The sequence below is a fragment of the Corvus moneduloides genome, chromosome 4 (genome assembly GCF_009650955.1).
Source record: "Corvus moneduloides isolate bCorMon1 chromosome 4, bCorMon1.pri, whole genome shotgun sequence".
NCBI lineage: Eukaryota > Metazoa > Chordata > Aves > Passeriformes > Corvidae > Corvus > Corvus moneduloides.
This window is the reverse complement of record NC_045479.1, coordinates 29232437-29259587: the sequence shown is the minus strand read 5'-3', so window position 1 is coordinate 29259587 and position 27151 is coordinate 29232437. Positions and strand designations below refer to the sequence as shown.

The following is a 27151-nucleotide window of genomic DNA, read 5'->3' as shown; positions in this document are numbered from 1 at the left end:
TTCCACATTTGCAAGTCACTTTCATCCATGTGATGCAATTTCTATGTTTGATCCTGACGGTCTAGTGACCTCTGCTGCTTTTGTAAACAGGGAAACAGCATTCAGCAAATTTCACTAGTAATTAACTTGTGTTAAGGCATGCATAGTGTCTGCTTTCAGGACATTTCATCATGCTAAGTGTATTATTGGAAAGGCCTATTTAGTGGATGAAAAAACTAATATATAAATTTAAGGAAAATTTAGCCAATATTTGATCTGAGACTTGTCTCCAGCTTTGGGCCCTTTTTATTTAATTACAAGTTGTTTACAAGAACAGACATTCTAATGTAGCTCTTACAGTGGATTTGAAAAGTGGTCCTTGAGGAATAAGTGTATCATATTATCATGTAAAGCACCAGCAAGAAGAGATGAAATCCCTTAAATCAATAACCTGATACTCAACTTTTTAACCTCTACTTTTCCTGGATTATTTCTCTTCATTATTACTGAAAATGCCACATTTAAAAATTATTTTCAAAGAGAACTTTCACTGGAACATTAAGGTGATTTAAAAGCTCTGAGTTAGGCAGGGTTTCTCTAGCACCCTACGGTCCTCTGTTTACATCCAGTGAATTCTGCCAGCATTTCAAAAACACAGAAGAGTATTTAGAATCTGTACTTTTTGAATCAAACTCTAGAATTTCCTGAGGATGCAACCTAGAAACTATTCCTGTACTTACCTTTCTAGGCAGTGTTCTTAAAAATAGATCAGGCACGTCATGTCAGAACTGCAGTGGATTGACTTTTTTTTTTCATATGCTGATCTATTGCAGAGAAAATTCTTCACCAGAAAAGAACCAGGGCATATAGAAATACACAAGCACATCTGTTAAGTTTTTCTGCAAACAGAATATAAGTCTTAGAATGAAATACGCTCTATCTTACTAAGCATAAAATCTTCACCGATTCTCAGGTGAAGATCAGGGTCTTCACCTGAGAATCAGTGATTCAGGGTCAGGATCTGACCTTGATTCTTGGAGAAGCCTAGAACACAAAACTGATTTTTTTTCTTTAAAAGTGTAACAACACAGCTCACAGGTGCATTGATCTTTCTTTTTTCCCCCCTCCACCGCAGCAGGCTGTGTTTCACTCCTGATGCAACAGCTCTCAGCCCACCACCACTTCTTTAGCATCCCCCCCAATGGGGTGTCCTTCTGCCCTTGTTATGATGCTGTTGCAAGGTTCCTCTTTGATTTCTGCTTTCAAACGTATTGTGATACTGCTGGGAAATGCCAAAGTCAGCAGCAGGAACTCCTGGAGGTGGTAAAGCACCCTCTACCAGCTCTCCTGCCGATCTTCTGCATGCCTAGTGAGAGTTTAGGAGGAGGACAAAGGTTATGTGGTGGTGCAGCATTAAGCCAGTGGAGCAGCATCAAAAGATAACACCCAACGCTATTGTAGTTTTACTCACTTCTCAGGTTTGATATTAAATACAAATTACTGGCCCGTAGATGCAAATCTTGCCCCATTTGCAAAACAAGACCTTCACCAGAAAGGCTCGTTCAAAGAGCCAACTGTTTCTGCTGGACCAGTAGTATGTATGCACGTAGATGTGTTACCAGCATTTTAAAATCGATTCTCTTTTTAAAAGAAAAGAAAGTGTCTAAAGAAGATTGCCACCCCGGGAAAAGTGTTTGAGGGACCACTTGTTCAGAAAGACACTCCATTTTCCAGCTGGGAAATACTGGAGTCCTATAGACGCTATGAATATGTGAAGCGAGAAGAAAACAAAAAAAATCCGTGTTGGGAGTAAATATTTGCTCCCTGATTCTCCAATCCCTCATCCTGTAGGGGGGCAGCAGAATCGCACAAACCTTTCGTTATTGGAATGGGATTAATTAGTATCTGCCTGGACAAATGAATGTCTGCCTGAACATCTGGCGCGGTGGGTGGGAGGTGTTATGGTACCTCGGGGGTTGTTGCTGGGACGCGGGCAAGGAGGTGGGCGCTGGCAAATTGATGGATGCTGGAGAGGTGATGGACGCAGGGAACAGGGCACGTGGGCAAACAAACGCTCCCACATCAGAGGCTCCTATTTTCCTGGCAAAGGGAAATCTCCAGGTGGTGCTGTGAGGACTGAGAGCTCCGGGAAGCCCCAGCTGGAAAACCCGGTGTTTCGGAGCTGATCATGAACCAGCGCGATGCACGAATGTTGTCGCGCTATCCTGGACCGAATCAAGCACAGCATCCCGCGCCTGGAGCGGGCTGCGGCAAAGTTAGGGCAGACCAAGCCGGGCAGGGCCCAGGCCGGGTCCGGAGCCAGGATCGGGGTCGGGGTCGGGCTGGGGCTGGTGCCGGGCGAGGCGGGGCAGGCCGGGGGCAGGAGGGGCGCTCGGCCGCACCGCCCCGGGGGACTTTGAGCCGAGCGGCCCCGGCACTCGGTGCCCGCGGCCATGGCGGGCCGGCAGCGGCAGCGGCTGCTGCTGGAGAACGCCGAGCAGCTGGTGCTGGTGTGCGGCCGGCGGGAGCCGTGCCTGCGGCGGGAAGGCGCTGCCGGCCTGGCCGTGCTGCGGGGCGCCAGCCTGGTGGTGGGGCTGTGAGTGCGGGGCCGGCGGGGCGCGGGGGGAAAGCGGGGAGCTCCGTGCGAGGGTGGAACGCATCCCCCAAGCGCCGTCCAGGATTCCCGGTAGCATCCTCAAACTCCACTGGGAGAACAGCCCCAAAGAGGCTGTGGCTTCCCAGGGCACGGGGCGTGATTGAGGTCCAGGCAGTCGATGGCAGTTTGATTTCTGTGAGGGGAAGAGTGCCCTGCAGATAAATACCTGATGGAGCAATGCTGTATGCTCGCTGATCCACTGCAGGAAAACAATGTTACCTAGCAGGAATTAGAACAGAAGAGTACCAAGGTGTTGTCCAGAGGGATCTAAGCAGAGGACAAGCGTTATGGCAAACAGCTTGAAACGCGTGGCATTACCCCAGTGTTTGCTGTGCGTCTGTAAAACCAGCAAACCACCTCCACATGTGCATCTTCAGTCCTGCTGAAGGTCCCGCCCCTGTTGTCCCAGGAGCTCTGTTGCTGAGCGCTTGACTTTTAAATAGTCTCACATGTTCTTTGTTCGTTGTCTGTGGTTTGCAGGGATGGTTGTATCAAGGCTGTGGGCCAGGCAGATGTTATTCGCGATCAGTTTTTGGAAGCAACATTTGAAAGGATAATTGACTGCTCTGGGAAGTGCGTGTTACCAGGTAGGTGTATTTTTCATAATGATACAAAGGAAGAGCATTTCCAGCAGGTTGAGGGAGGTGATCCTGACCCTCTACTCAGCCCTAGTGAGGCTACATTTGGAGTGCTGTGCCCAGTTTTGGGCTCCACAGTACAAGAGAGACATGGAGCTCCTGGGGTGGGTCCAGCAAAGGGCAACAAAGATGATGAGGGGACTGCAACACTTCACTTATGAGGAAGGGCTGAGGGAGCTGGGTCTGTTCAGCCTCAAGAAAAGACGACTGAAAGGGGACCTCATTGTTGTCTGTAAGTACTGATGGGAGGGTGCCAAGAGGATGGAGCCAGGCTCTTCTCAGTGGTGCCAAGCAACAGGACAAGAGGCAATGGGCAGAAACTGATGCACAGGAAGTTGCACCTGAACCCGAGGAAGAACTTTTTTACTGTGGAGGTGACTGAATACTGGAACTCCACCAGAGAGGTGGTGGAGTTTCCCTCACTGGAGATATTCAAGGATTCTTTTGGGCTTCTTGGTGGAGCTCTGTCTCCTCCAGTTTTGTCTTTAGATCTGTTCCTCTGTCATAGATCACAAGAGGGATGTAGCTGGCCCCACAGAGTGACTCTTTAGATTCACTGCTCTTTTCTGTACTCTGTCAGCCCATCAGCCATTCAGCCACAGAGCTCAGTCTGTCCATCCTGGCCACAGATGTTTGGAGACAAAAGAGATTTTAAGTCACATACTCTGCAACTTTGCCTGATACAAAACCCCCAAAGCTGGGCAAGTCTATTGCATGCTAAACTATCCAAATGGTGTTAGCACATGAGCTGTCAGACCTCTGTTTCTCTTACAGTGCCCTTGCCATTCAGCAGTGTCAAAGTGTAGAAAGGCTCACACTGTTGTAAGTGTTGTTAGAGGAAGTCTAGTGTGCTAAGCCCAGCCGAAGCAGTTTGCCTTTTTTTAAAGAGTACAGGCTTTTTAAAGAGTACAGACTCTTTTTAAAGAGTCTAATGAACTCTTTCACAGTTTATTATTTCTCCTTTCTTCCACAGTTTGAAACATTATCAAAATATGAAAAACTCAGCAAGTGATGCATTTAGCTGGAGACATTTTGCATAAGGTGTCAGACCTAAAAAAAAATTGAAATTAAATAGCCTCTGAAGAAAATCCTAGATATTTGGCTGGTTGGATTTTTATTTTTCTCTAAGCAACAGAGACTTTTTAGGGGAACTTCTGCTGTCTATTTAATTTGCTTGCATGTTCATAGTCTTTTCTCTTCCACAGTGAAGTAACCCAAGTGTACATTTACTTTGTTTTCTTTAGGCCTGGTAGATGCACATACACATCCAGTGTGGGCTGGTGACAGGGTTCATGAGTTTGCAATGAAGGTAACAGCATAAAATTGCACAGATGGATTTTTCTTCCTCCTCTTTTTTTTTTTCTTTTAAATGTATAATGATTTCTACTTCCTAGGGACTCTCATCTTTCTTTTATAGAAAAATACATAATTTCTGTTAGAAAATCTGCCTGAGGGAGGAGGGATGATTTTTGAATACTGGTAGGCTGAGTGGGGAGTGTACCTGCATCCTTTGCAGCCAGCCTTGATATATTTTTGCATTAATTGAAGCAATATAGGAGTGCTGCCTTCTATTACCATCTAAATATTGATTTTTTTTCTCCCTTTTTCTTTTCCACATAAATGAATTCTTAGCTAGAGATCGGTTTTCCCCTTGGACTCGGGGGAAAACAAGTCTTCAGAGTAATTCTCCTTGTGCCACTTCTTACATAATTTCTCCACTTAAGTGGAGGGGAGAGAGAAGAAAAGGGGGAGGGAGGAAGAACTAATGTGGTTTTTTTTCTCTTCTCCTTGTCTCTCTCACTGCAAAGAGACCTCAAGGCACTTTCCAGTATCTCTTGGATGGAAAATGCACGGTTCATAGCTAATTGTATGGAGGGGTGTTTTTTGTTTTCTTTTCTTTAACCCAAGCTGGCAGGTGCATCCTATATGGAGATCCACCAGGCTGGGGGAGGGATACATTTTACTGTGGAGCACACTCGGAAGGCCACGGAGGACGAGCTGTTCACCACTTTCCAGCACCGCCTTGAGCGCATGCTCAGAGCAGGATCCACGCTGGTGGAGTGCAAGAGTGGATATGGCTTGAACTTGGAAACCGAGCTCAAAATGCTCAGGGTGATTGAACGTGCTAAGAAATCCATGGATATTGGCATTTCCTCAACGTACTGTGGAGCTCACGCTGTGCCCAAGTAACGGGACTTGACTTGTCTTTCTCTTGTAAAGTACTGCTGCTTGGCATTGAAAATTGGCTGCTGCTTTCAGGAAGGTTTCTTCTGCCTCACTCCTAAAATACAGCCTACTTGAGAAAAAACAGCCAGTATTTATAGGAGGCTCTCCTAAATTTTAATTTGAAGGAAGGCAGGGGAACATTATTTAATGACTCCTATATGCCAACACAGGCTTAGTGCAGAACCCCTGCCTCCAGCCAATGCTCACACTCAACATAACACAAATTAGAGGGTTTCCTGTACAGAAGTTCTTCTGCTTGCATTTGCTGCTATCCTTCAAGCTTAGTCTCTGCCATGAGATTTTATTTTGGCCAGCAAGCAACAAAAAATACCTTATTTAATCCTTATATACCTCCATAAACAAAGTTTAATTATGCTTCCATTCAATGAAGACTTGCATATATCTTATAGCTGTGAGATGAGTAGAAGATTAAACTAAATGTGTTTAATCACAATTATTCTGATGGCTCAAGTAGGCGTATCATAAAAGTCCTTTCTCACTTTTGATTTTTATTTTGCTATGATGAAAATAACATCTTCATGTTACCAGATTTCAGTGTATGAAGGAATTAACAAGGAGTTTTAGCTAGATATTTTGACATACTAAGTGGTAGGCTGCTGCAAGACAAGGCATGTGAGATAGAGGCAGGCGTATTATGTGGCAATATTCAAGAGATGTTCATTAAAAGAAAAAAAAAAGCATACTCCAAAAAAACCCCAACCTCTCCTGAAAAATTCAAGAAAACATGACCCAGAAAATATTTTTTGCAATCTAATTCTTGTGTATTTGGAGCAGGATGGTAAATTATCTTTTGTCAATTTAACTATGGAAAATGAATCCTGTATCATCTTCAGCAACTGGAAGATGGTTAAGAAAAAAGTAACTAAAATCAGCTGAAAGCACCAACTACTTCTTTCGAGAAGCTCTACTAAAATTTAGAGGACTTATGGTAAAATAAAATTGACCTTTCACCCCAAATGATACATATATTTCTTAGTCCTTCCTTTTTCCCTCCCCTAAAAAGCTTTGGCGGGATCTCAATCAAAATCCTGATTAATAGTCTTTCCCACCAAAATGGTTTGAGCATTTCTACAAATCAATTAAATAAATTCCAGTGTTTTTACAAACATAGCAACTCTTGTGTTAGACAGATGTGCCTTCTCATTCTCTGCACACTTCTGTCCCCACTGAAGCACATCAAGCATAACAAAATGTAGTAGTAGTAAGGATATTGTATTTTAAGTAAGGAGAAAAGGTAATTGGGGATTTGAGGAAATTTCCTGAAGGAAATACTGAGTTATCTGTATTTTCCAGTTTGTGTCTTTTTAAATCCTCTCTTCTCTTTTCAGTCAAATGTTTGTGTCTAGCATATTTTGCTTGAATTTTATGCTACCCCTCCAACTTAGACTCTGGATTGGGTTTTCATTTTGACTAGGAAGAAGTCTGCAGTTCTTCCTTGGTCCCTCCAGTCACCATTTTGAATCCAATGCATGATTTGGGGAATGTCTGATTTTTAAAAATTATTATTATTTTTTATTGGCAAGTGTTTATTGGGCCCTTTTAAACTTTAGCAGGAAATTTTCAAAGTGGTTTCCTGAGCAGAAATCTTCTGCATTAAAACAACAGCAGTTTTGTTTTGCATTTTGGGGCACTATATCCATCAAAAAGTGAAACTAATACTTAGTGTTTCCCTCTGGTTTGTCTTGGCTCTGACCCTAATTCTTTCCGCCCAAATTCCTCCAAAGGCTGCTGAGTAGAAAGAGAAAAGGGAGATGCCTTGGCATGGTCAGAGGCTGAGCAACCCCAATGACTGTTTCGGTGAGAAGTGAATGGAAGAAGGGCTCTGCTTTATAACCTTGTTTATAAATTCAGGCAGAGTTTGGCTTCTTTCCTTTATTGCCACTGCACGACTCCCAGCTCAGGCATGTGCGGCGCTCCATAACGCCCGTGTCTGCAGGCCTGAAATGAGCACTGCGGTTCTCAGGCGTTTGGCTGCTGCACATCCCTTGTCTTCAGATATTAAAATTCGAGAATGCTAACTCAGCTGCATGTTTTGGGACTTTTTGCTCTTTCCAAGGCGTTTAGTGATCTCTCCTGGGTTATCTTTATGTAATAGAGGATTCATAAATGATTCTGACTTTGGCAAACCAAACCTTGGGAAGTCCCTTTGATTAGAAACAGTTATCTGTCCCTCACTCTGAATGATGTAAAAGGAGGAGAGGGAAATTAAAAATAATGACTTATGCTGCATATCCCCTTTGAGTTTTGATACTTGCATAAAAATTTTGCATGAATACCATTTAACATATTTAAATACTCATTTACATATTTTAAATAGTTGCATTTTAGAATACAGTATAAGGAGGTCAGAATGTATGAATAGGAAAGCAGAAGAAGTTGTTTTAAAGTATCCCATATCTTTGTTAGCATCCAACATGCCAACCTTATTAAAAATATTCAGTAATACAATCTAATATTCTTTGAATGGAAAGTAACTCATGTTGGAGGGCACATGAATTACAATTGGGTTTAATTTTTTAAGAAGTTTTTTTGAGGAATTCACATTTACATCATTTCCTAAGTAATCTAGTAATTGCATGTATGGCTTCAATGTGTGCCAGGCTTCAAGGATGTTACTCATATGGCTCTAACATTTTTTCATTAGAGGGAAAACTGCTACTGAAGCCACAGATGACATTATCAATAACCACCTTCCTAAACTGAAAGAACTCAAACTAAGTGGTGAAATACATGTTAACAATATAGATGTGTTCTGTGAGAAAGGAGTCTTTGATCTGGAGTCTACAAGGAGAATACTTCAAGCTGGAAAAGATATAGGGTTACAGATTAATTTCCATGGTGATGAACTCCATCCGATGAAATCTGCTGAGGTACGTCTTTCTTAACATTCATTTTTGCTCCGGTGAGAGCCCAATCTGTGAAAGAATTGCAGTTTCCAAAACTGAGGTTGTTTTTTCAAAGACTTTATGAAATAGACCATTCATAGGCATCATTTCTATCAGATGATAGGAAGAGCAGTCCATGTGCAGCTTTGGAGTTAAGGACATGGGAGAAAGCCTTGACCTCTGGGACTAACGTGCACTGACTAAACAAACATTGACTTTGCTTATCTTCCACATGGGATACAGACCGGGAATGTGGATATCCATGAACCCAAGAATGACAAAAACATGGTTTCTATGCAACTTGAAAAATATTTTTTTCATTAAGTGTCCTGTTAGAAGCAACAAGTCAAATTGCAGTGAGCACACTCAGCAGTCTCATTACTCAGATATCAGTATATCTGAGCACACTCAGAGGGGTGGTTTAGTCAAGACTAGGTTCCCAAATGTCTTGATAAAGGAAGTCACTTTGAGACCATGTTTCACCATCATTTAAACATTGCTTCCTCCTTGTGGGGTCTGCCCATGGTTATTCTCTGCTGTATTTTAAAAAAATGCCACCAAACCAAAAACTTGATTGATTATAAAAATCTCTTTGGCTTCCCTATTGAAGGCATCATTCAGTTTTGTGAACTATTTTCTGATGGATCCTTTATGAACAGGAGTTGGTAATGTTTTTGTCCATGGCTCTCACACAGTTTGTGTGTTTGGCTGTTAAAAACACCGCTGAAGGTGTGCTTCTGCTCCATGGGTGGATAAAGTGATCAACTTTTCCTGGAATAAATTAACAAATATTTTTCTCTGTATTCTGATTGTTCTTCCAAGCATTCTTTTCTATTTCTCTTCTGGTAAATTTTGCATTAATAGTGAATTGTCTCCTCCAGTTATTTGGAAACAACTTTTTTTACTGAATTAATTGAGAATAGTGAATAATTTGCTTGAAAATTTACTTAGCTTGGAGCTGAACTAGGAGCCCGGGCCATCAGCCACCTGGAAGAAGTTAGTGATGAAGGTATTGTGGCGATGGCAAGAGCTAAGTGTGCTGCTGTCCTTTTACCAACAACAGCCTACATGTTAAGGTAAGGCCACTAGATTGAAGGGGAAACTTCTGTAACTGCACGTCCATGTGTGTGGTTTTAGGGTCTTTTGATGTTAAAATAAGCATCTGTCTATGCCTTAAGGATGAGTCTGAGTCAGTGAAGATAATCACAAGTAGAGAGAAACTGAATGAGCCTCCTTGTGTCTTATTTCTGCTGGAAATCCGCAAAAATCTGTGAGATTACTGAAAAGTCACGCAGTAGATTTAGAATGGCTTTAGAGCAGCTATGGCTAAAACTTCCTAGAGAGTGTATTTCTTAGTGCCCACCCTGCAAACACCTACACATATTAATCCAGGGGCTGAGCAATTTTAAAATGGCTATTCCAGATATTGAAGTTATTGAAAACATCTTTTGCATTATAATTGCTGAGTGAAAGTATCTCTAATGTATGCAGATTAAACACACAGTCTTAATAATTGGGAAGTGACTGTTACATTGCATGTGCCAATGCTCATATTTAGGAGCCTATCTTTGAAGCTGTAAGAACTAGAAAATCAGGTTTTTAGTGAAATGAAGATTTTCATCTTGTAAATTCTGAGGTGTCTGAGGTCTGGATAAACACCAGAATTTCAGTGGCCTGCAGCCTGATGGTTGATACTGGCTGCTGCCACATGCTGTTACTGCAAAAGTTGTGGCGCACACTCCCCATTTATGTTGTCCATAGGGTGATAGGTAGGGATGCAAGAGGAGATTTTGGGCTTTCATCTCCAAAAGGATCAGTGTAACTGAATGCATGAATGTAGCCAAACTGAGAGATGACTTTTGCCCTTGTAAATCATTGTATGATAACTAAGCAAATCATACTGATAAGTTTCTTTTTACCTCTAGACTGAAGCAACCTCAAGCAAGAAAAATGTTGGAAGAAGGTGTTATAGTTGCTCTTGGCAGTGACTTTAATCCTAATGCATACTGTTTTTCAATGGTAAGATAATCCTAATACTGAAACCACAGAATTATGAAATTTCTTACTAGTACAACTTGTGTGTAGGTCTTGCACACTTAAAACTGGTTTCATATGCACAAGGAGAGCTGTATGCCCCACACAGACATCTGCCTGTGCTTGTTTGTGTGTATTGGGAGTTTTTGCCAGAAATTCTTGAAACCAGAATGGGTCCCATCCTTCATGTGCACTGAGAGGCCTATTCAAAATGCTCTCAGAGCTACTGATTTTAGAGTTCTTGTTTTGGAGTTGACGAGATTTATGTTGTGCAGAAGAGCTCCTTCTGTTGTGCAAGGAAAAAGGAGAGTGCTTAGGGATTTGAAGCATAAACAGCTTTGTGTTCCTGGTCAGTCCCATTGTCCCCTTCCTTGCCTACAGCCTATGGTGATGCATCTGGCTTGTGTAAACATGAAGATGTCAATGAATGAAGCACTGGCAGCTGCCACCATTAATGCAGCTTATGCTCTGGGCAAATCAGACACCCATGGCTCCTTGGAAGTCGGCAAGCAGGGGGATCTTCTTATCATAAATTCATCAAGGTTTGTTCTTCCATTGGCATTTGCAATGTGCTTTAACAGTAGTTGTCCTCACTGAATAAAGGGACACTGGTAGCATTTCAGACCCACTTTCATTTTCCTTAATTACTCCAGTGGGAAATAAAGCCTAAGACTTTTGGGGCTGTTACTACAAGTAATCAATGCCTAATTACAAATTATCTAAAGAGAATATGTGTTTATTTTGTGGAAGAAATTCTCTACTGATAGACTCTTATGCAAGTTTCTGTATTCTTTAACATCTTGTGGTTTTAGGTGGGAGCACTTGATTTACCAGTTTGGTGGACATGAAGCATTGATCAACTACGTTATAATTAAAGGAAAAGTTGTCTATGAAAATGAGAGGTGTGAGACAATGAGCAGTTACTGAGAGAAGGCAGTAATTTAGTAAACTACTAAAATCAAATTAGCATGGAGTATTTCAAAGCAACAGACAAATCAGATTTGTATTTACCAGTAAATTGTTTGCCTGCTCACCTTACTCTTATTCAAATAAACCTTACGAAGCATTACCCATTTGGTGCATCTCCATGTCCATTGTCCTTCTCTCCAGCACAATAAAATAATTTCTAATTGTATCCATCTTAAATAAGACAGTTTCCAAAAATGTTTTCCTATACAAGTAATCTATAATATTATTATATTTGAAAATAACCCAAACAAACTGGCAATGAGTAAACAAAGTTTGGATCCAGGTAAGATTTACTGGGGAGTGTGATGTCAAGTAACATGTGACAGAGGGCCAGGGGCTCAGGCATGCACATTTGGGATGGCCCTTGGCTGTGCTGGGAGATCACATGCAGTGTCATACAGATGTTCCAGAAAAGACCTGATTTTATTTATTTTAGGCTGAATCTGAAATAACATGGGACGTAATTGTTTGTGGGAGTTTGAATGGGATTCTGGTAAGTTAAGTATGGTATCTCCTACTCAAAGCCATGTTGAAACTTAGGAGCTTAATTTTTTTAAAGCACTCTTTCAGCTACTACTTTTTTCCCCACAGCTTGCACCATCATTTAGGAATGCAGTATATAGAAAAAAGGATGATACAGCTCTGGAGAGTTGAAGCTTTTGCAGTACTTAAGCAGAGGGTCTGGGGTAGGAGGGTCTCTGAATACACGTGGACTGGGACTTTTCTTCAAATTTTCAAATGGATGGTGGCTGCAGAAGCAAAAGGGATTTACTTTCTGAAGGTGAAGTCATAAAACTACACCTGACAAGCATGAAGAACTTCACATCAAAAATCAGTGTTGATATAAGCAGGTGACATAACCTGCGATACAGAGCACAGTGCTTTAGTGAACCAGACCTTTGAGGAAGGACAGTGGTCTCATTCTGATTAACAGATATTTGAAAGCCATCACAAATATGTATGAGCATTATGACCTCCTGATCTTCCTGAGCCTTGGGCATATCTGTTAATACCCAAAATATGCAAGCCATCCCCTGTAGTATCTTTCCTCATGCTTTATTTGATTCAGGCTAGCCAACTAAATCAGTTTTTAAAACAATATAATAGCATTCCTGGCACCTGACGTGTTTTCCTGCAAACAGATGTTGTACCAGATGTGGGTGTGGGACTTTGTTTTTATAAAGCTTGAAAGAACATCAGAAATATGTGATTGCAGGGTCCATTCTGCCCAAGACAGCCTTCATAAATAATGTTTATACAGGGATTTGAGAAGGCTGTCAGGGAAGGAGCACAGACATTTCTTGCATACAGCGTGCAGGCAGAGTGGTGTCTCTCAGTTCTGCACAGGCACGGTGCAAAACCTGAGGCCACCATGCTGCAGTGTGTCCTGGGGGTCCCTTGGTCCCAGGCAGCCAAAAGCAGAGGTGAGCGGGAAGCAAGGCCCAGAATCTCTTATCTGAATGCCTAGGGTGTTTGGGGCCCAAGACTGCATAAAGGAAAGCCTCAAATATTCCCTTTTGGACAGGAATAGGCATTTGTGGCCTGAAACTACTGATGTGAGGGGATTCTGCTCTCATGCACAAGTTCTCGTGGGAGCCTGAAACCATGAGTTTGCCCGGGCAGCTCGGGTGAATCCAGCAGCCATTTGGGAATGTGCCCCAGGGCTGTAACTAGTGGCAGTTTGCAGTCAGAGCATGCGATTTTACTTCAGGGGCACAGCTGGCTTGAGTGGTTCCCAACGGGCAGCTATGTGGTCCTGCAGTTTGTGGCACTGTTATCCCCACAGCTGCCAGGGAAGGCACACCCCTCCGGAATGCAGGATGTTGTTTTGTTTTTAGCGTGGCTCACTTCAGTGATGACATGCACAGTGCTGGCTCCCACAGCACGGGGAGCAGGACATAGGTAACGTGGACATAGGAACTTCTGCCAGCCTTGCTGCTGAAGGACTCATCAGCCTTAACACATGGCTGAAGGCAAATGATTGATCCCACAAGATAAAAGCCTGTCTGTTTGTTCTCACACTTCTTTTTAATACCTGATTTTATACAAATTGAAACAGCTTCAGGGGGAGATTGAGACCTGCCTGCTCCAGAGAGCCTCACATTGAAGAAATAGAGACTTTCTTGGCACATGAGGGAGAGACAGGATGGAGATGTTGCACATCAGGTGCAGAAGGAAGGAGCTTAGCTGGGAACTCATGTGCCGTGGGTGCCCTAGTTCCCAGATCTTCTGGCCAGGATATGTGTCTCCCTGCTAGGTTGCCAGCAGGCATGAGCCCTCTCCTCAGGGCACATTTAACATGGCAGGTCTTGAACACTCAAAGGCAGCCCCACACTGGTGCTTTGGCTGCCCGTGCAGCCTAGCCAAAGCTCGTGCTGAATGCCCCACAGCCAGATCAGTACTGCCATGTGATCACTGCACCATGATGTGAAATCCATGTCCTGACTCTTCCCTTGCAAAATCAAGCCTGTGCCAGAGGTCAGTGCTGTAACACAGAGCACACTCTGTCATAATCCCGTCTATGGGGACAGGGCCCTTGGCACACAGGCAGAGCCCTGGTGAGCCATGTGAGTGTAGGTCTTGGCACTATTGCCTCAGCACTGGTTCACATTCACCACTCCTACACCTCTTCCCCCTTTTCTGGCCCCTGTGCCACCTGTCCTATTAATTTCCAAATTAAGCTTTTGCTTTACATTTTCATTATCACACACATGACAGGAGAATAGATGGCTACAGCCATATATGAAGCCTCAGTTTATTAATTGCAGCCCACAGCTCTTGGAAAGCTGCATTAAGTGTAGTCCATCACCAGAATATAATACATTTGTTTTGGAGCAATGATCTCCGTAGCACACTCCTATGCTCACAGCTTTTCTGATTTGTGAAGCACCTGCTCTAAAAATGCTCCTGTTGTACAAGAACCTGTACCTCACATAAGATCTGCAAAAGAGAGAAGAATTAAGTGTAAAGATAATTTTGCTTGTGGCAAAATGAAGGGGATCACAGCAATTACCCAAAGGGGGAAAAAAAAAAGGTATCAAGAATATTGAACTTAGGCTGTTTGGTATCATTGGAACAGATGAAGAGAATACAAACGAAGAGTTGACAAAACAAATACTGGTTTCAGCAGGAGTCTGAATGATTTGTGTTCAGAAGTTCATGAAATTCAGTCAAAACCACACTATCATGACAAAGTTGTCTTTCACATGTGAGGAAAGCAGTGAGACTTTTCTTCACTATCTATTTGCTCCTGAGCTAGACAGTCAGGTCCTCTGGGTCACCTGGAGAAACCACATTGAGTTTGAGTAGAACAGCCATGCTCAGGTAAGGTTCTGGAAAGGATCTGCTCTCTTCCAGAGGATTGCAACCCTCAAAGTTCATTCTGATGCCTGTGGTCGTGACTATCATCTGCACTCATTCTCAGCGATCCTAGGGAAAAAGCTGTAGGTGAAATGGGTCTTGATTCAGGGATGTGTTCCCTCCTGTACTTTTCAATGTAAGGTTTAGCCACTTCCCACACCTGTGAAACAAGAATGTGAAACAGCAGAGTCAGAGGCAAGACAAAAGGTCAGCTAAGACATCAACACATGAGTTCAGGAAACCTTATAGAAAAGTTATTGGGATAGAGGTGGCAAAGCTATGTAGATATGCTATATGGGATGAGCAGAACCAGAGAGGCAGATAGAGTGAGGTTTAGGGAAGAGCACATGGATGGAGTTGACAAGGGATGGGAAAGGATACAGCTCCAAGGGGACAAGGTGAAAGGATTCAAGGCAAAAATACTTTGTCTTGTCTTGTTACCAGGCTAATGCTCTGTGTGCAATAGCTGGGAGAGAATCACTGCACTTGCTACAAAACCACTTGACCATGAAGAAGATAGAGCAGCAAAAACAGCAGCTGGCATGGACAAAGAAAAAGGGTTCTAGACAATCCTACGGCACAAGCCAAAAGCCAGCACTCGCCTTCTGGTCCACGAGCAGCCTGTGAGCTGCTTCAATGTCTGGGGCCATGAAGCGATCCTTTATCCAGGGCCTGTAACAAGACATTGGAGAAACATTAACCACCACCGCCAGCAGCTGCTCTCCAGGCAGGCAACCTCTGAGGAAGGTGCTTATCTGATCTTACCTCACCACAGAGCGCACAAGGTCGTAGACCTTCTCCAATGGGGTTGTTGTTCTCAGAGGGCGTAGGAATTCAATGCCCTGGCAGGCAGCAAGCAGCTCGATAGCCAGAACTTTGAAACAGAACAGCGAAAGGGATGTTTGGCAGGTACAGCTCAAGGCGAGGTTTCCTGTGTAAAGCTATCCCTGGCCTTTGTTCTCACTAATATGATATGGTTTCAGGCAATGTGAAAAACCAGTGGATCCACATGCCCCAGAGAGCCAGCCCAGTGGCAGGACCATTTCATGGATGATGCTGGGGGCAGTATCAAGCATTTCAGCAAGCAGATTTTGGATGCTCTGTTGTACAGACCTTTCAAGTGTACCAGGAAATCCTGGTCACCAGTGTCTTAAATCCCTAGGAATCTCTTCCAGGTTAACTTGAATACTCAAATTAATATCCATCATATATCAGAAAACTTCTTTAGCACTGAGAAAAGAAGGGCCTGAGCTAAAAATGAAAGTTCTCTCTATGAAGCTTGCAAGAGCCCACATGAAAACAGCGGTAAAATGACAGCGCTTTGGAAGAGAGTCTTCTGTCTGGAGATGTTTGCATTGTATCTGCCTACCTCACACCTGATCATTATTGGTATTAGCTTCTCATTTTCGTGAGCCAAGGTCTGTCTGGAAATCAGGATTTTAATTTTACCTTGTTCCACGTGTTCAATAACTCTCAAAGCTTTTCTTGCAGCCCATCCTCCCATGGATACATGATCCTCTGTAGCAGCACTGGTTGAGAGAGAATCCACAGAAGAGGGGTGGCACAAGGCTTTGTTTTCAGAAACTGCAAAAATCCGGCACAATGAATGCTGGGAGAATGGGCATGAGACAGCAGAAGCAATGGACAACATGGAGATAAGAGCCTATCTACCACCTTGGGTCCAACTATTGCTCCTCTTTTGAGGATGCATCAGTATTTTACCTGGACTGAGTAATTTGTAATAACTACCTTGAAAATCTGCCATTGCCTCTGAAAACTAACCAACATCAGTCTTTAGACTCAAATATTAATCAAATATGGAACGACTGCTCACTCTTCACTCCCCCATCTCCAGGCTTGAGTTGCTGTGGCTAAAAGGCCTGAAGGAAACTGAAGAAGAAGAGCAGACAGCATAACTGAAACACTAGCCTGGTCCTGCCTGTTGCTCTAGGGCAACTCTCTGTAAAGGGTATTAGCTCCCTCTGGTTTTGGTCACGAATATCGCCCCTCCCCTGTTTTCAAGAACACAGCTAGAGATCAGCATCTGGTCTGCTCATTGCAGCTGAGGCACTTTCAGAACTTCCTGTACAAAAATGCAGGAGTGTGATACAAATCTTCTCCCACTCTCGTCTTGCTACAAGGCTGCCCATGTCCATGAGCATGACACCACTCCAGCTTTGAGAGTCAGGTGCAAGCTCTGGAGGAAATTCTCATGCTGCACCCCAAAGCAATGGCAATTTGGCTGCAGCAAAGGCCTTAGGCACCATTCAATGACAATTTGAGGTTGAGAATTGCTCTTTAAAAGAGAAAAAATGAGGTCTGAATCTCTGGCTGCACTGGGCCTTTTCTTTCTGAAGCCCAGCAGGATGCTGCGTAATGCCCTTGCCAAATTAGTGGCTTCAGAAAAGCTACAAGAGCGACAGAGAGGTGGTGACACCAATTGCAAACAGGCTGGAGTGACACAGTCTAGGACCAGAGGCCAGCTGGCACATTCAGGCAGGTGACAGCAGGTCCCAGAGAGGCTGCATGTGGCCGCTGCAAACAGCTCGGTCTGGCAGGCACAGAGCTGCTGGAACGGGGGCAGACAGACACATCCAGCAGCGCTGCAAAATGCCTGCAAATTTTTTGCAGCTTTATCTATTAACCCTGGGAGTGAAAAACATTAGCTGGTACACAAACAGCCCAGAAAATGGCAGAGTGATTAAAAAAATACTAATGATTAAAAAATAGGTTAAAAAAAATAAAAGGAACTCAAACTTCAATTCAGATAAAATCCTGTCTATTTTGATCAGGATGAGATGATTTTGACCCATGGACTCCTAGTGTCAGCAGAGGCAGGGCTATAATTTTCATTTCCCACAGCAGAAATCACAAACACCCCAGAATCTGTCACACCAGATTGCAAAAGTGTGCAGTGAAACCTGATGCCATGTAACCAGCTGAGGCCTGGAGCCATCCTAAACTCTTCCCAGCCAAAAGGTAAAGCTTCCAGCCCTTAAAAGAGGGGGGATGAGCATTTCAGCTTCTCTTCCAGGCCCACTTGCCAAACCAGCCTCTAGGCAGGGTTCCTTCAGCATATTGATTTAGTTATTTCACTTGTTTTTCTGCAGAATGTTTATCTACACATTTATCTGATATCCTCTGTTCCTGTGTTTGTTTGTATCTTTTAAAATTTACTCTCTTCTCATAGCATGTTTATCTTTATATCGGCTCATGCTTCCCTGAACCTATGAACTGTGATATCCCAGCGGCCATCAGGTTTCTTGTTGCCTTAGTCACGGGTACTAGAGGAAACACTGAACTGATGTCTAATTTCAGTGTGCTCCCCCAATAGCCAGCCCTGCAAACTCCGGTCTGCTGAGGACTGTGGGGTCCAATACTGATGTACAGACCAGGCTGTCAAATGGAGACACCCAGTACTGAGGGCATCAGGCCACCTTTGAGACAAGCCTTCCCACCAAAGTCCACTTAAGAGTTTGCACGCTCAGAGCACTGAACATGCCCAAGGGTCAGTGCAGAGTAAGGAAGCCTGAGCTGAAATAATAGCAGCTGCACTCAACACTCACACTTTATAAGACAGCAAAAAACAAGCGGAGAAGAGACAGAAAACAGGAGCCAGATACCTTTGTGTCTACTATTAGATTACATCTGTCTTGAAAGAAATCAGTCTTTCTAGCTTGCTCTCCCTGTGGTATTGCTCAAGCACTCACCCAGGGCAGCTGCTGTGCAGTGTGCAATCATGAAGCCCGAGTTCAGACCTCCTTCAGTGACTAAAAATGCAGGCAGTTCACTCAGTGAGGGGTTGCACAACCTCTCAATTCTTCTTTCACTAATTGCAGCGAGTTCATGCACACCAATTGCCAAATAGTCCAGAGCCTACAAAAAAAAGATCTCATTAAACCAGATGACAGAAACAAGCAAGCAAAAAAACCAAAACAGAAACAAAGTTTTTCCCTTTCTTCAAATGCTGAATTACCTTTGCAGGATATTCCCCATGAAAATTTCCTCCAGAAATGGTCTCTTCTCTTTCAGCAAACACCATCTTTAAGGAGAAGTTGAGGCACACACAAGTGAAACACAGTTTACATGAGAGATATCTGCGGTAATCGGAATATCTTAACTGAAGGAGTATTTGTGCTCATAGGCTTTTATGTGCAAGCACTTTATATTGCATCCACACTTCCACTTTTCAGGAAATGAAGACACAATCTCAGTTCTTCAAACTTGTACATACAATTTTGATATGTATTTTTTTCAAATAAGCTACATAAAGGGAGGTCTTTGATGGAGGGTGGGGAGGGGGGCAAAGAAACCCATCTGTTCAGATCCTAGCATAGATTTTCAGTTCCTTGATAGATCCTCCATGACAGTTACAATTTTGGACAGATTAGAAGCCATGATGCTTATCAGCAATTGATATGATGCTATGTACAGCATCATTACAGTGGTGACAGAAATGCAGCCTTGCATTGCAGTGCTGACAGAAATCCTCCCGTGCAGTCATAGGAAAGGAAGAGAGGTTACTGTTGCAAACAATGGCAGTTATTGACCAAAGCCAGTTATGACTTTTTTGCCTCCTGTGAGAGTAATTATACTGAAGAAAAGAATAAAAAAGGCCAAGCAGGATTTTACAAAGTATTAAAGTAATCGAAAAGATACAGGGTTGTCCGTGGCACTGTTGATTTCGGTCGTTATTATGTCCTTCACAAAAGCAATTGTATCATTTACAATTCCATGGACCTAGAACAAAAGACATTTGTGCCTGAGCTTAGTATCTGCACTTAGTTCGCCTTCAGGATGCTGACTGAGTTGCAGGGACCCTCTTTCCCATCATCCCACTCGACTTTCACACATGGAAGACGGTCTTGGATTTGTTTTAACATGAGGAGCATCACTGCCAATCCTAGACACTTGAAAGATGATATTCACTATTATTGTGGCAGTTTTGCCAAAAGAGTAATCTGAATATGACATTCTTTACTTGTTTGGGTTGGTTTACCTAAATGGAAGATATTCATTCAGTGGCAGAAGTGTTATGAGGGAAGAAGTAGCCTTACAAAGACTCACAGAAAACCTCTTATTAATTAATTGGCTTCCATTAATTCCACTGGTTTAATAGCTTTGTTCCTGTTAAAACACATACGACTGACTTCTTCCAACATGTTTGAGATACTACACTCCGTTGGCTTTTGGAAACACCTAGTTCATGTTCTTAACACCACTGCAGAAGAAAGTCCCTACAAAATCTGCAAGCATGGAAACTAGCACTTTCCCTCTGCTTCTGACCCCTGGCCGCTTCCAGATCTGAACACTGCTTTGTTAGATGCTGCTGATGGGTGCATGCACGCGATCAACAAATTACATATCTCCATTATTACAATTTTGAAGTGAAGAAGAAGCAAAATAAGAGTCAGACAGAGTCAGACAGCACATAACTGACAGTATTTCTGAGGTGGAAACTTCATCATCATTTATCTATTGTAATAGAAGGATATAAAAGTCAGTTTTTACCTGAGGGCAGCAGCGCATTGTGTATGCATCCTGAACTCGGTCACAGAATCTATGGCTCTCTGGAAGAAAAAAGGGGGGCAAAACTCAAATATTCCTTACACAAAAGCATTGTGTCCTGTTGAAGGACCCAGCTTGTCCTGGTAATCTGAGAGGGTGAAGGTTAAGATTGTTCACCTGCTATTTCTGATGGATGATGGTCAGAATCTAGAAGAGACCTGAATCGAAAGGCCACTTCAGCCTGCCCTCGATGTGGGCGCACTGCATGGATATCTAGTAAGACAAGTTAGATGGTTAGGCTTTGCAAAGCTTTTGTTCAGCAAACAGACAGGGAAGGCCCAGTACCCACCAGTGTCAAAGGCCCTCGTTGTACCCTTCAGGACTTCGAGTGTAAGGGCAGCGATGATGTCAGCTTGCCTCGCTATGGCCCCTGCTCTTTCAACTGCCTCACAGCCCAGTGAGGTGATCATCTGTGTCCCATTGATGAGGGCCAGACCCTTCAAAGGGAGAGCAGGTGTTAAGCAAAGTCATTGCAGCTATTCCACACACTGTGACAATTCCCCATATCTGTGACAATTCTCCTTCCCACATGAAGAAGTTAAAGACCTTTGCCTAGCTTCTTGGACCATCCTGAAATCATAAAATGCACAGCTTGACTGAGCTTCTTTGCTATGTAAAGTGTCAATGCTCATGACCCCACTAAGTCACTGCAGACACCCTTGGGGCACCAGTAGTTCCGAGTAAGTCAGATACCTGCTTCAAGTCAGTCATCTGACCTCCTGTTACAGCCAAAGGGCAGATAGGTACTGTCTTGAAGGTGCCTCTTAGACAGCTGTTTCAGGATGGCATAAAGTGCTTTCTGAAGGGGCCTGTCTGCCTCCACTGACCACAGAGCCAATCTGAACACCAAGCTTGGGTCTGACATTTCAGGTCAAGCAGGGTGACACTAGGAGGAGTGAATCCCGCTCCTGACAACACTTCATCAATATCCTTCTGAAGCTTGATTTAAAATCATTAATTCATTTAATGCTTTCATTGTGCATATAAAGCAAATAGTGATTGACTGTGCTCGTTTTCATCAGCTGACATCATTAAACTTTATTACCTCTTTAGGTTTCAAGGTAATTGGTTTCAGTCCATGGGCTTCCAGGACCTGTGAAGGAGTTCAATGCCAAGATAATTAATGAAAAATACTCTTCAGTAACTAAGTCACTAAAACTTAAATGTTTCCATGAATAGAAATACTAACAAATTTCTTAAGTGATGGGAGAAAAAGAGCTTTATATCACAAACATATAACATATTTTTTTCTGCTGGGCTAAATAAAGGGCTTCCAAACTAGCACCTTATTTCCTAGTGCCAGTACAAGAAGGTAGCAGGAGCACTAAGCCAGATACTGTCACGGCCCATTAACATCTACTGTGTTCTAGATGATGGGAGAGGGCAACAGCGAAGAAGGCTGGAAACCTCTTGGGAAGGCAATTCTGCCTACACCCTGCCTTATAGCATTTTGGCTTGGCATAAATTATTCCTTTTAAAATGATCCCCTAATCCTTTCTATAGAAAATCTCTAGTGGCAAGAGGAGTCCTATCCAGTTTATTCTATACATGTCTATTCTAGAGGGCAATTGGTCTTGTAGGAAATGGAGAAACAGCATAACCTATTTCTCATTTAATCCTCTCACCCTTTCCAGCAGAAGAGGTAATGCATCTCAGAAGTGTACAGCTATGACTTCTGATTTCGAAGGTCCAGAACACACTGGTCTGCTTCCTCCCTACTCCTCTCCCTGTGTAGTCCTCAATCCTTCTCCAGTCTATAGTGATGTACACCTATCAATTCATGAACAAGTCTGGTATTCAAATATTCACGGATAGGAGTGATAGGTGTAGCAGAACAAACTACCATGAAAGACTTCGGAGGAGCTGGGCTTGGAGATACTTAACACAAGATCAATCTGCTGATGTGTTAGTGACAGAATAACAATTGATTAAAACCTAATTCCATTCTAACACTTCTGCCTTGTGAAGGAGAATGATATAAAGGCTCCTTGTAACCCTAGTTAGTTTATCAAAAATAAAATATCCAAACCTATGTATTTACTTAAAGCCCTTATAAAATCAGTAGAAATTTTACTGCGAAGATTTTGCCTCCAGTAAATCTCCAGGTACTCTCTGCATTTGAGAGGTGATCTCGGGTTTTTTAGAAAAGCGTTGATGTTCATGGAGCTGGAGATACAGTAATAATTCTTTCAGAGTTGGTATCATATCCTGTCCCTTTCTCCAGTTCATAAATGATGTCACTGTGCTATCTTGTATTGCAATACTATAGCATGATATGTCTTTAGGGCTCAATAACATGCTGCTTATTTATGTCTCCTCCAGTGACATGTGGGTCAGTTATTACATTCTTCATGGACCCACCTTCCTCAAATTAGAGGATGAGTAGCTAAAGGCAACCTAGTCCTAATTCAAACTAGTATAGAAAATCCAAAGACTTTTACATGTTATTAATCTGAGCAAACCCAATCAGCTGCACGAATCTTACATATTTAGCATCAGCCCAGCCACTCTTCGGGGACCACATCTTTCCCTCTCCAATTAATCCCAGAGCAAGATGAGAGAGGGGGGCCAAGTCTCCGCTGGCTCCAACTGTCCCTTTCTCTGGGATATAAGGAAGGCAGGATGCTAGAAAGAACACAAAAATCACTCATTTTAGAACCTTCCCTTGATACACTCCTTGGAAAACAGAGAAGCCAGCTCGTAAGTGTGGTCACAGTAACATCCTGCAATCATGAACAATGTCCCCAACAGGACTACTCTCGTTGCAGCCAGGACACAGCCCAGGGTGATTGCACCTACAGCAAGGCAGCTACAATGCTTCTTGTCTCAGCTCTCCATCACAGGGTGACCACCTGGTGTGGACAAAGCTATCTCCTAATTTCTTACTCCACTAAACACTGGGCTATTCTTAGAAACCATCTTTGAGCCCTCTTCTCCCCGTCCTACTCCTTTGGGCACTGAAACGTGGAAATGAAGAAATGGAGCCTGGGAAACATCAGAAGAAGCAAGGAGGGAACCTGTCTGTTCCTCTTATTTTGCAGAGCTAAACACTGAATTGCAGCTCCTTCACACGCTGCAGGAGAAGGAGGAGGAGGGTGTTACAGAGTGCAGCACAAAGACTGTTTTTGGGGCTCACATAAATGAACATGGCTCTTCTCTCATACACGTGGTCTGTGGTCTCAGAACAATCTTCCCAATCTACAGTTTAGGAAAAGAAGAGAAGGAGAGTTGATCCTAACACTGACATTAGACAGAAGGTGCTCTTTGCTTGGCAGGCCCCACCAGAGGGGCCATCCAGTGGTCATCAGCTAATGAACATCAGCCACTGCTTTGGGTTCTCTGCCACAGCATCTGGCAAGGGAGGGAAGGCCACCCAGCTGGAACTGTTGTGGCAGTTGTGGCCATGTAAGCTGCTGACTGGCCATGGGCTTCTGTGTGGCTGCCTCGTAGCCCTTGTGTACAAACACCTCTGTAGGTCTCAGGGGGTCTGCTCCCAAAACCAGGTGGTGCTTAAGTGGGTCTGCTTCACAAACACCAACACATGCAGTGTTCTGTATGGTAATGGCCCCCTCCTCCCTAAATCCCTGTATTCCTAGAGATGGTGACACACACGATACCACCTGACAGGACAGAAGAGACAGAAGAGAGAGGACAGAGACTTGAGCCTTTGTAAAAAAGCTTTCCCAGAGCCATGCTCTTAGTCAAGCTTAGCCTTGAACTAATTATCTGACCTTTCAGAGGCTCATTTCCCAAATTTCTGCCTGTTGCATCCCTTTCTCTCAGCCTTTCCGGTCAGTTAAGCTCATACCCCATGTCCTTCAACAGAGCAATGGTCTCCAGTTGTGAGCTTGTACAGCCAAACTCTAGCCCTAATCTCTCAACTACCAAGCTGAAAGACCAGCATCTGTAGCTTGACCCATTGAGCTACACCTCTTAACAAAACAGTTAAAAGGAAAAACAAAAGGGAAAGGAAGATTTTCTTTAAACATCTTTTTACCATTAAATGCTTTAATAACTTGCTCGAGGGTTTCTAGGGATATTCCACTGTATCCTTTGGCTAGGACATTGATTCTCAGTGCCAACAGCATACGAGATCTCTCTGGGGTCAAAGGTTTCCCCACACCTGAAACAGTAACAGAACCCTCTTGGTTACTCACCTGCTACCAACAAGGGCAGAAAAGGGAAACACCAAGCAATCTCTCATTACCTGCAGAATGTGAACGAACCAAGTTCACTTGAAGCTCCCTACAGAAAAAAAAAAATATGTTAAACCTCAAAAAAAGTCTCATCAGGTTTTATTTTGCACAAAAGAGAAGAAAGTCCTGAAGCAGCTCTCTCATTTAACCCCAAACTATACAACTACAGGGTCAAACTGCTCCCTCTTCTTCCTTTCCTGAAAAGTAAGGGCAGAGAAGGCTGCACACACAACATACCTCAGATTACTGTTTGGGATGACAGTCCTGGCAAACTTTCCAAAACCCGTGGTGATGCCATAAACAACTGCAAGAAATGTACACTGCTGGTTAAGGAGGGAACCTGACGAAGTCTTCTAAATAATTAATAGTTAAAAGCAAAATTATTTACCTGTCTGTTCCTTTACAATCCTTTCAATCACTTCTCGTGATTGTTTGACTTTAGCTTCAGCTTCGGGTGTGAGCTAAAACATAAGTAGTTTAAATATTAGCTTACTTCTCATTATTTAGTTGTAGAAAAATAAACACATAATTTTTAGCTGCATTTGTTCAGAATTTTTACCTTTATCTTGTAGAGTCCCTTTCCTAAATTGACCAAGTCCTCCGTTGTTAAGCTGTTGCCATCTAAAGAAATATACTACACCAAAGAACCACATTTTAGTTTGGGATATGGATACATATAATGTTGCTTAATAATCAATAATAATAAAAAATACAGTCAAAACTCAGCAATGACAGGAAGCTTCTTCATGCTTATTCATAAGACAGGAACCCAGGTAACAAAAACATTATAAGCACATTATAGTTTAGTTTTCTAGACCCAGCCAATCGAATAGCCCCTGCTTTTGTGAATGCTGCACTGGCTGAACTCTCAGCATTTTCTGGTGAGTAGCAGGATTTGTTACCAAGTTGTAAAATCATTGGTTATTCCTACCTGTTCAGGTTCTCGGTATTTGCTGTATCTGAAAGTTTTGTAAAGGAAAAAGGGCAGACAGGATTTCACAGGTAGTGAGCACTCAGTTACAGCTGGCAATGTGTTTTAAGAATGAAGGAACTCTAAAAAAACCAGGCAATCTGGAAAATTACACATCTGTAATTGTAAACTTTCACAAAGCAGTCAAAAAGGATACAAATGAACTCCTTCTGGTTGAGATGGTATGAAATCTGGAGACATTATATCTCCTTCTATAACTAGAAGAAATATGCAGAATAAGCACATACATGATTAAATTGCATTCTTCAGATAAATTAATTTGTTATTTATTACAATTCACAGCAGTAAGAATTCTGATTTCCAGTTATCATCCCTGAACATATTTGTTCACTTCTGGGAAAATAACAAGGAGGTATGTATTTATTTAAGGTATTCCAAAAGCAAAGGCATAACAGCTTACACTATACATGACAGCAGATAGAGAAGATGTATATAGAATCCTATACCTTCTAACTTTTGTGTAGTTCTGTTCCTAAATATTCTTAAATTATTGGGCATTTTCCCATAAAAACTCTAGACAATCTCTCCAGTGTAATTTTAGATGAATCTAGATAAAACCACAGTTTGCTGACTCAGATGACAACACAGTCACTCTGCAATGCTTAAGGTTTTGCTTACCAACTTCAACAAATTCATTGTCCTCTAGAGCATCCCCCACAGTATCATCAAGATCCAGCAAGCCAAGTCCCTTGCACCTTCGAATGTAAAACTTTACTTCTTCCACCGAGGCAAATCCCCCATTGTCAGGCTTGTTTTTCATGTACCGTCTCACAGCTTCCTTTCCCAGCCACTCAATGGTGTTTGTGGAGTTTAGGCATGGCACTGCCAGCCATTCTCCTCGGACATGCACCGTGTACCTCGGCATGTTTTCTCTCCAAAAATTGTTCCTTGACCAAGAAGGGCTGCAATGTGCAGCAGCCTCACATTTACCACACAATGGCCTGAAGAGCTATGCAATGGCCTGAAGAGCTGTGTCTGTCTGGAGCCCAGTGTTGCAATCAGATAGAGGCAAAAATCCACCCTCAAAATCCTCACCTTTGTAAATACATGAGATCAATGTGTTTGGCTGACTTCATCCAATCAAAACAAACCCAGGGAACACACCCTTTTCACAGAAAGGCACACACGCCCCAGGTATTGCTACAGGAATTTTATTCTGAAGATCACATAGGGAATATAGACATGAAAATCCAGGAGCTGAGCTTATGTAGCAGGAATAGATAAATTGGACTAAGATGCAGTGCAACTGTTCTAAAAATGTAAGGGTTTAACAAGAGTTAACAGCTATTGCCTAACAAAAACCTCCACAAGGGACAGGGCTGCAAGAGAGGCACCTTGGGAATATGGGCTGCTCATGGCTCTTAGGACTGAAAGAAGATTGTATTATAGTTTTACATTACTATCCAGAGCAGGATAAAAGCAGGCAGCAGAGGCAGCAAGCCTGCTTTCATCAGTCCCATGGTCAAGTTTAAAAACTGAATTTTTTTATTGTAGGTAAGGAAAAGATTAATTAAGTTCTATAGCCTTTTCCCTTATGCTCTGGAAGATGTTACTAGAACAGGTATCAACAAATACTAGGCCGCAGCTGCACACTATCAAGCCCAGCGCTGCTATGTGATACTTTTTTG

General features: G+C 42.9%; 2 protein-coding genes across 3 annotated transcripts; one reads left to right on the top strand and one right to left on the bottom strand.

Annotated features, from left to right (window-relative positions):
• The first annotated feature begins 2133 nt into the window (after positions 1-2133).
• Positions 2134-11514, top strand: AMDHD1 (amidohydrolase domain containing 1). 2 transcript variants are annotated; one of them, XM_032106422.1, is made up of 9 exons: positions 2134-2254; positions 3116-3222; positions 4518-4582; positions 5182-5459; positions 8165-8390; positions 9357-9481; positions 10331-10424; positions 10821-10981; positions 11252-11514. In XM_032106422.1, exons 1-9 carry the CDS (start codon positions 2181-2183, stop codon positions 11364-11366), a joined length of 1245 nt encoding a protein of 414 aa, XP_031962313.1. In that variant the 5' UTR covers positions 2134-2180; the 3' UTR covers positions 11367-11514. The 2 variants fall into 2 exon arrangements, with proteins under 2 accessions (XP_031962313.1, XP_031962312.1); XM_032106421.1 differs by lacking the exon at positions 2134-2254 and adding an exon at positions 2418-2575.
• A 2617-nt stretch (positions 11515-14131) lies between these two features.
• On the bottom strand, positions 14132-26538 carry HAL (histidine ammonia-lyase). Its single transcript, XM_032106419.1, has 20 exons — positions 26142-26538; positions 25660-25720; positions 25464-25491; positions 25092-25166; positions 24921-24993; positions 24770-24836; positions 24544-24581; positions 24334-24459; positions 22822-22961; positions 21382-21429; positions 20626-20773; positions 20454-20549; positions 20280-20338; positions 19428-19508; positions 18745-18810; positions 18479-18644; positions 16218-16352; positions 15534-15642; positions 15371-15440; positions 14132-14928 (listed from the first exon to the last, which is right to left on the bottom strand). The coding sequence occupies exons 1-20, from the start codon at positions 26386-26388 to the stop codon at positions 14779-14781; spliced, it is 1983 nt and encodes a 660-aa protein (XP_031962310.1). The 5' UTR covers positions 26389-26538; the 3' UTR covers positions 14132-14778.
• Positions 26539-27151: the final 613 nt, after the last annotated feature.

What these genes read in the sequence shown, in the direction of transcription:
- AMDHD1 (XM_032106421.1), top strand. Translation starts at nt 2,433, where the DNA reads ATGGCGGGCCGGCAGCGGCAGCGGCTGCTGCTGGAGAACGCCGAGCAG. An exon ending in TTCATGAGTTTGCAATGAAG is followed by an intron (nt 4,583 to 5,181) that starts GTAACAGCATAA and finishes CTTTAACCCAAG; the next exon opens with CTGGCAGGTGCATCCTATAT. An exon ending in ATCCGATGAAATCTGCTGAG is followed by an intron (nt 8,391 to 9,356) that starts GTACGTCTTTCT and finishes AAATTTACTTAG; the next exon opens with CTTGGAGCTGAACTAGGAGC.
- HAL (XM_032106419.1), bottom strand. Translation starts at nt 26,388, where the DNA reads ATGCCGAGGTACACGGTGCATGTCCGAGGAGAATGGCTGGCAGTGCCA. An exon ending in AACGAGGGCCTTTGACACTG is followed by an intron (nt 20,550 to 20,625) that starts GTGGGTACTGGG and finishes TTGTCTTACTAG; the next exon opens with ATATCCATGCAGTGCGCCCA. An exon ending in ACAGTGCCACGGACAACCCT is followed by an intron (nt 18,811 to 19,427) that starts GTATCTTTTCGA and finishes TTCTCCTTAAAG; the next exon opens with ATGGTGTTTGCTGAAAGAGA.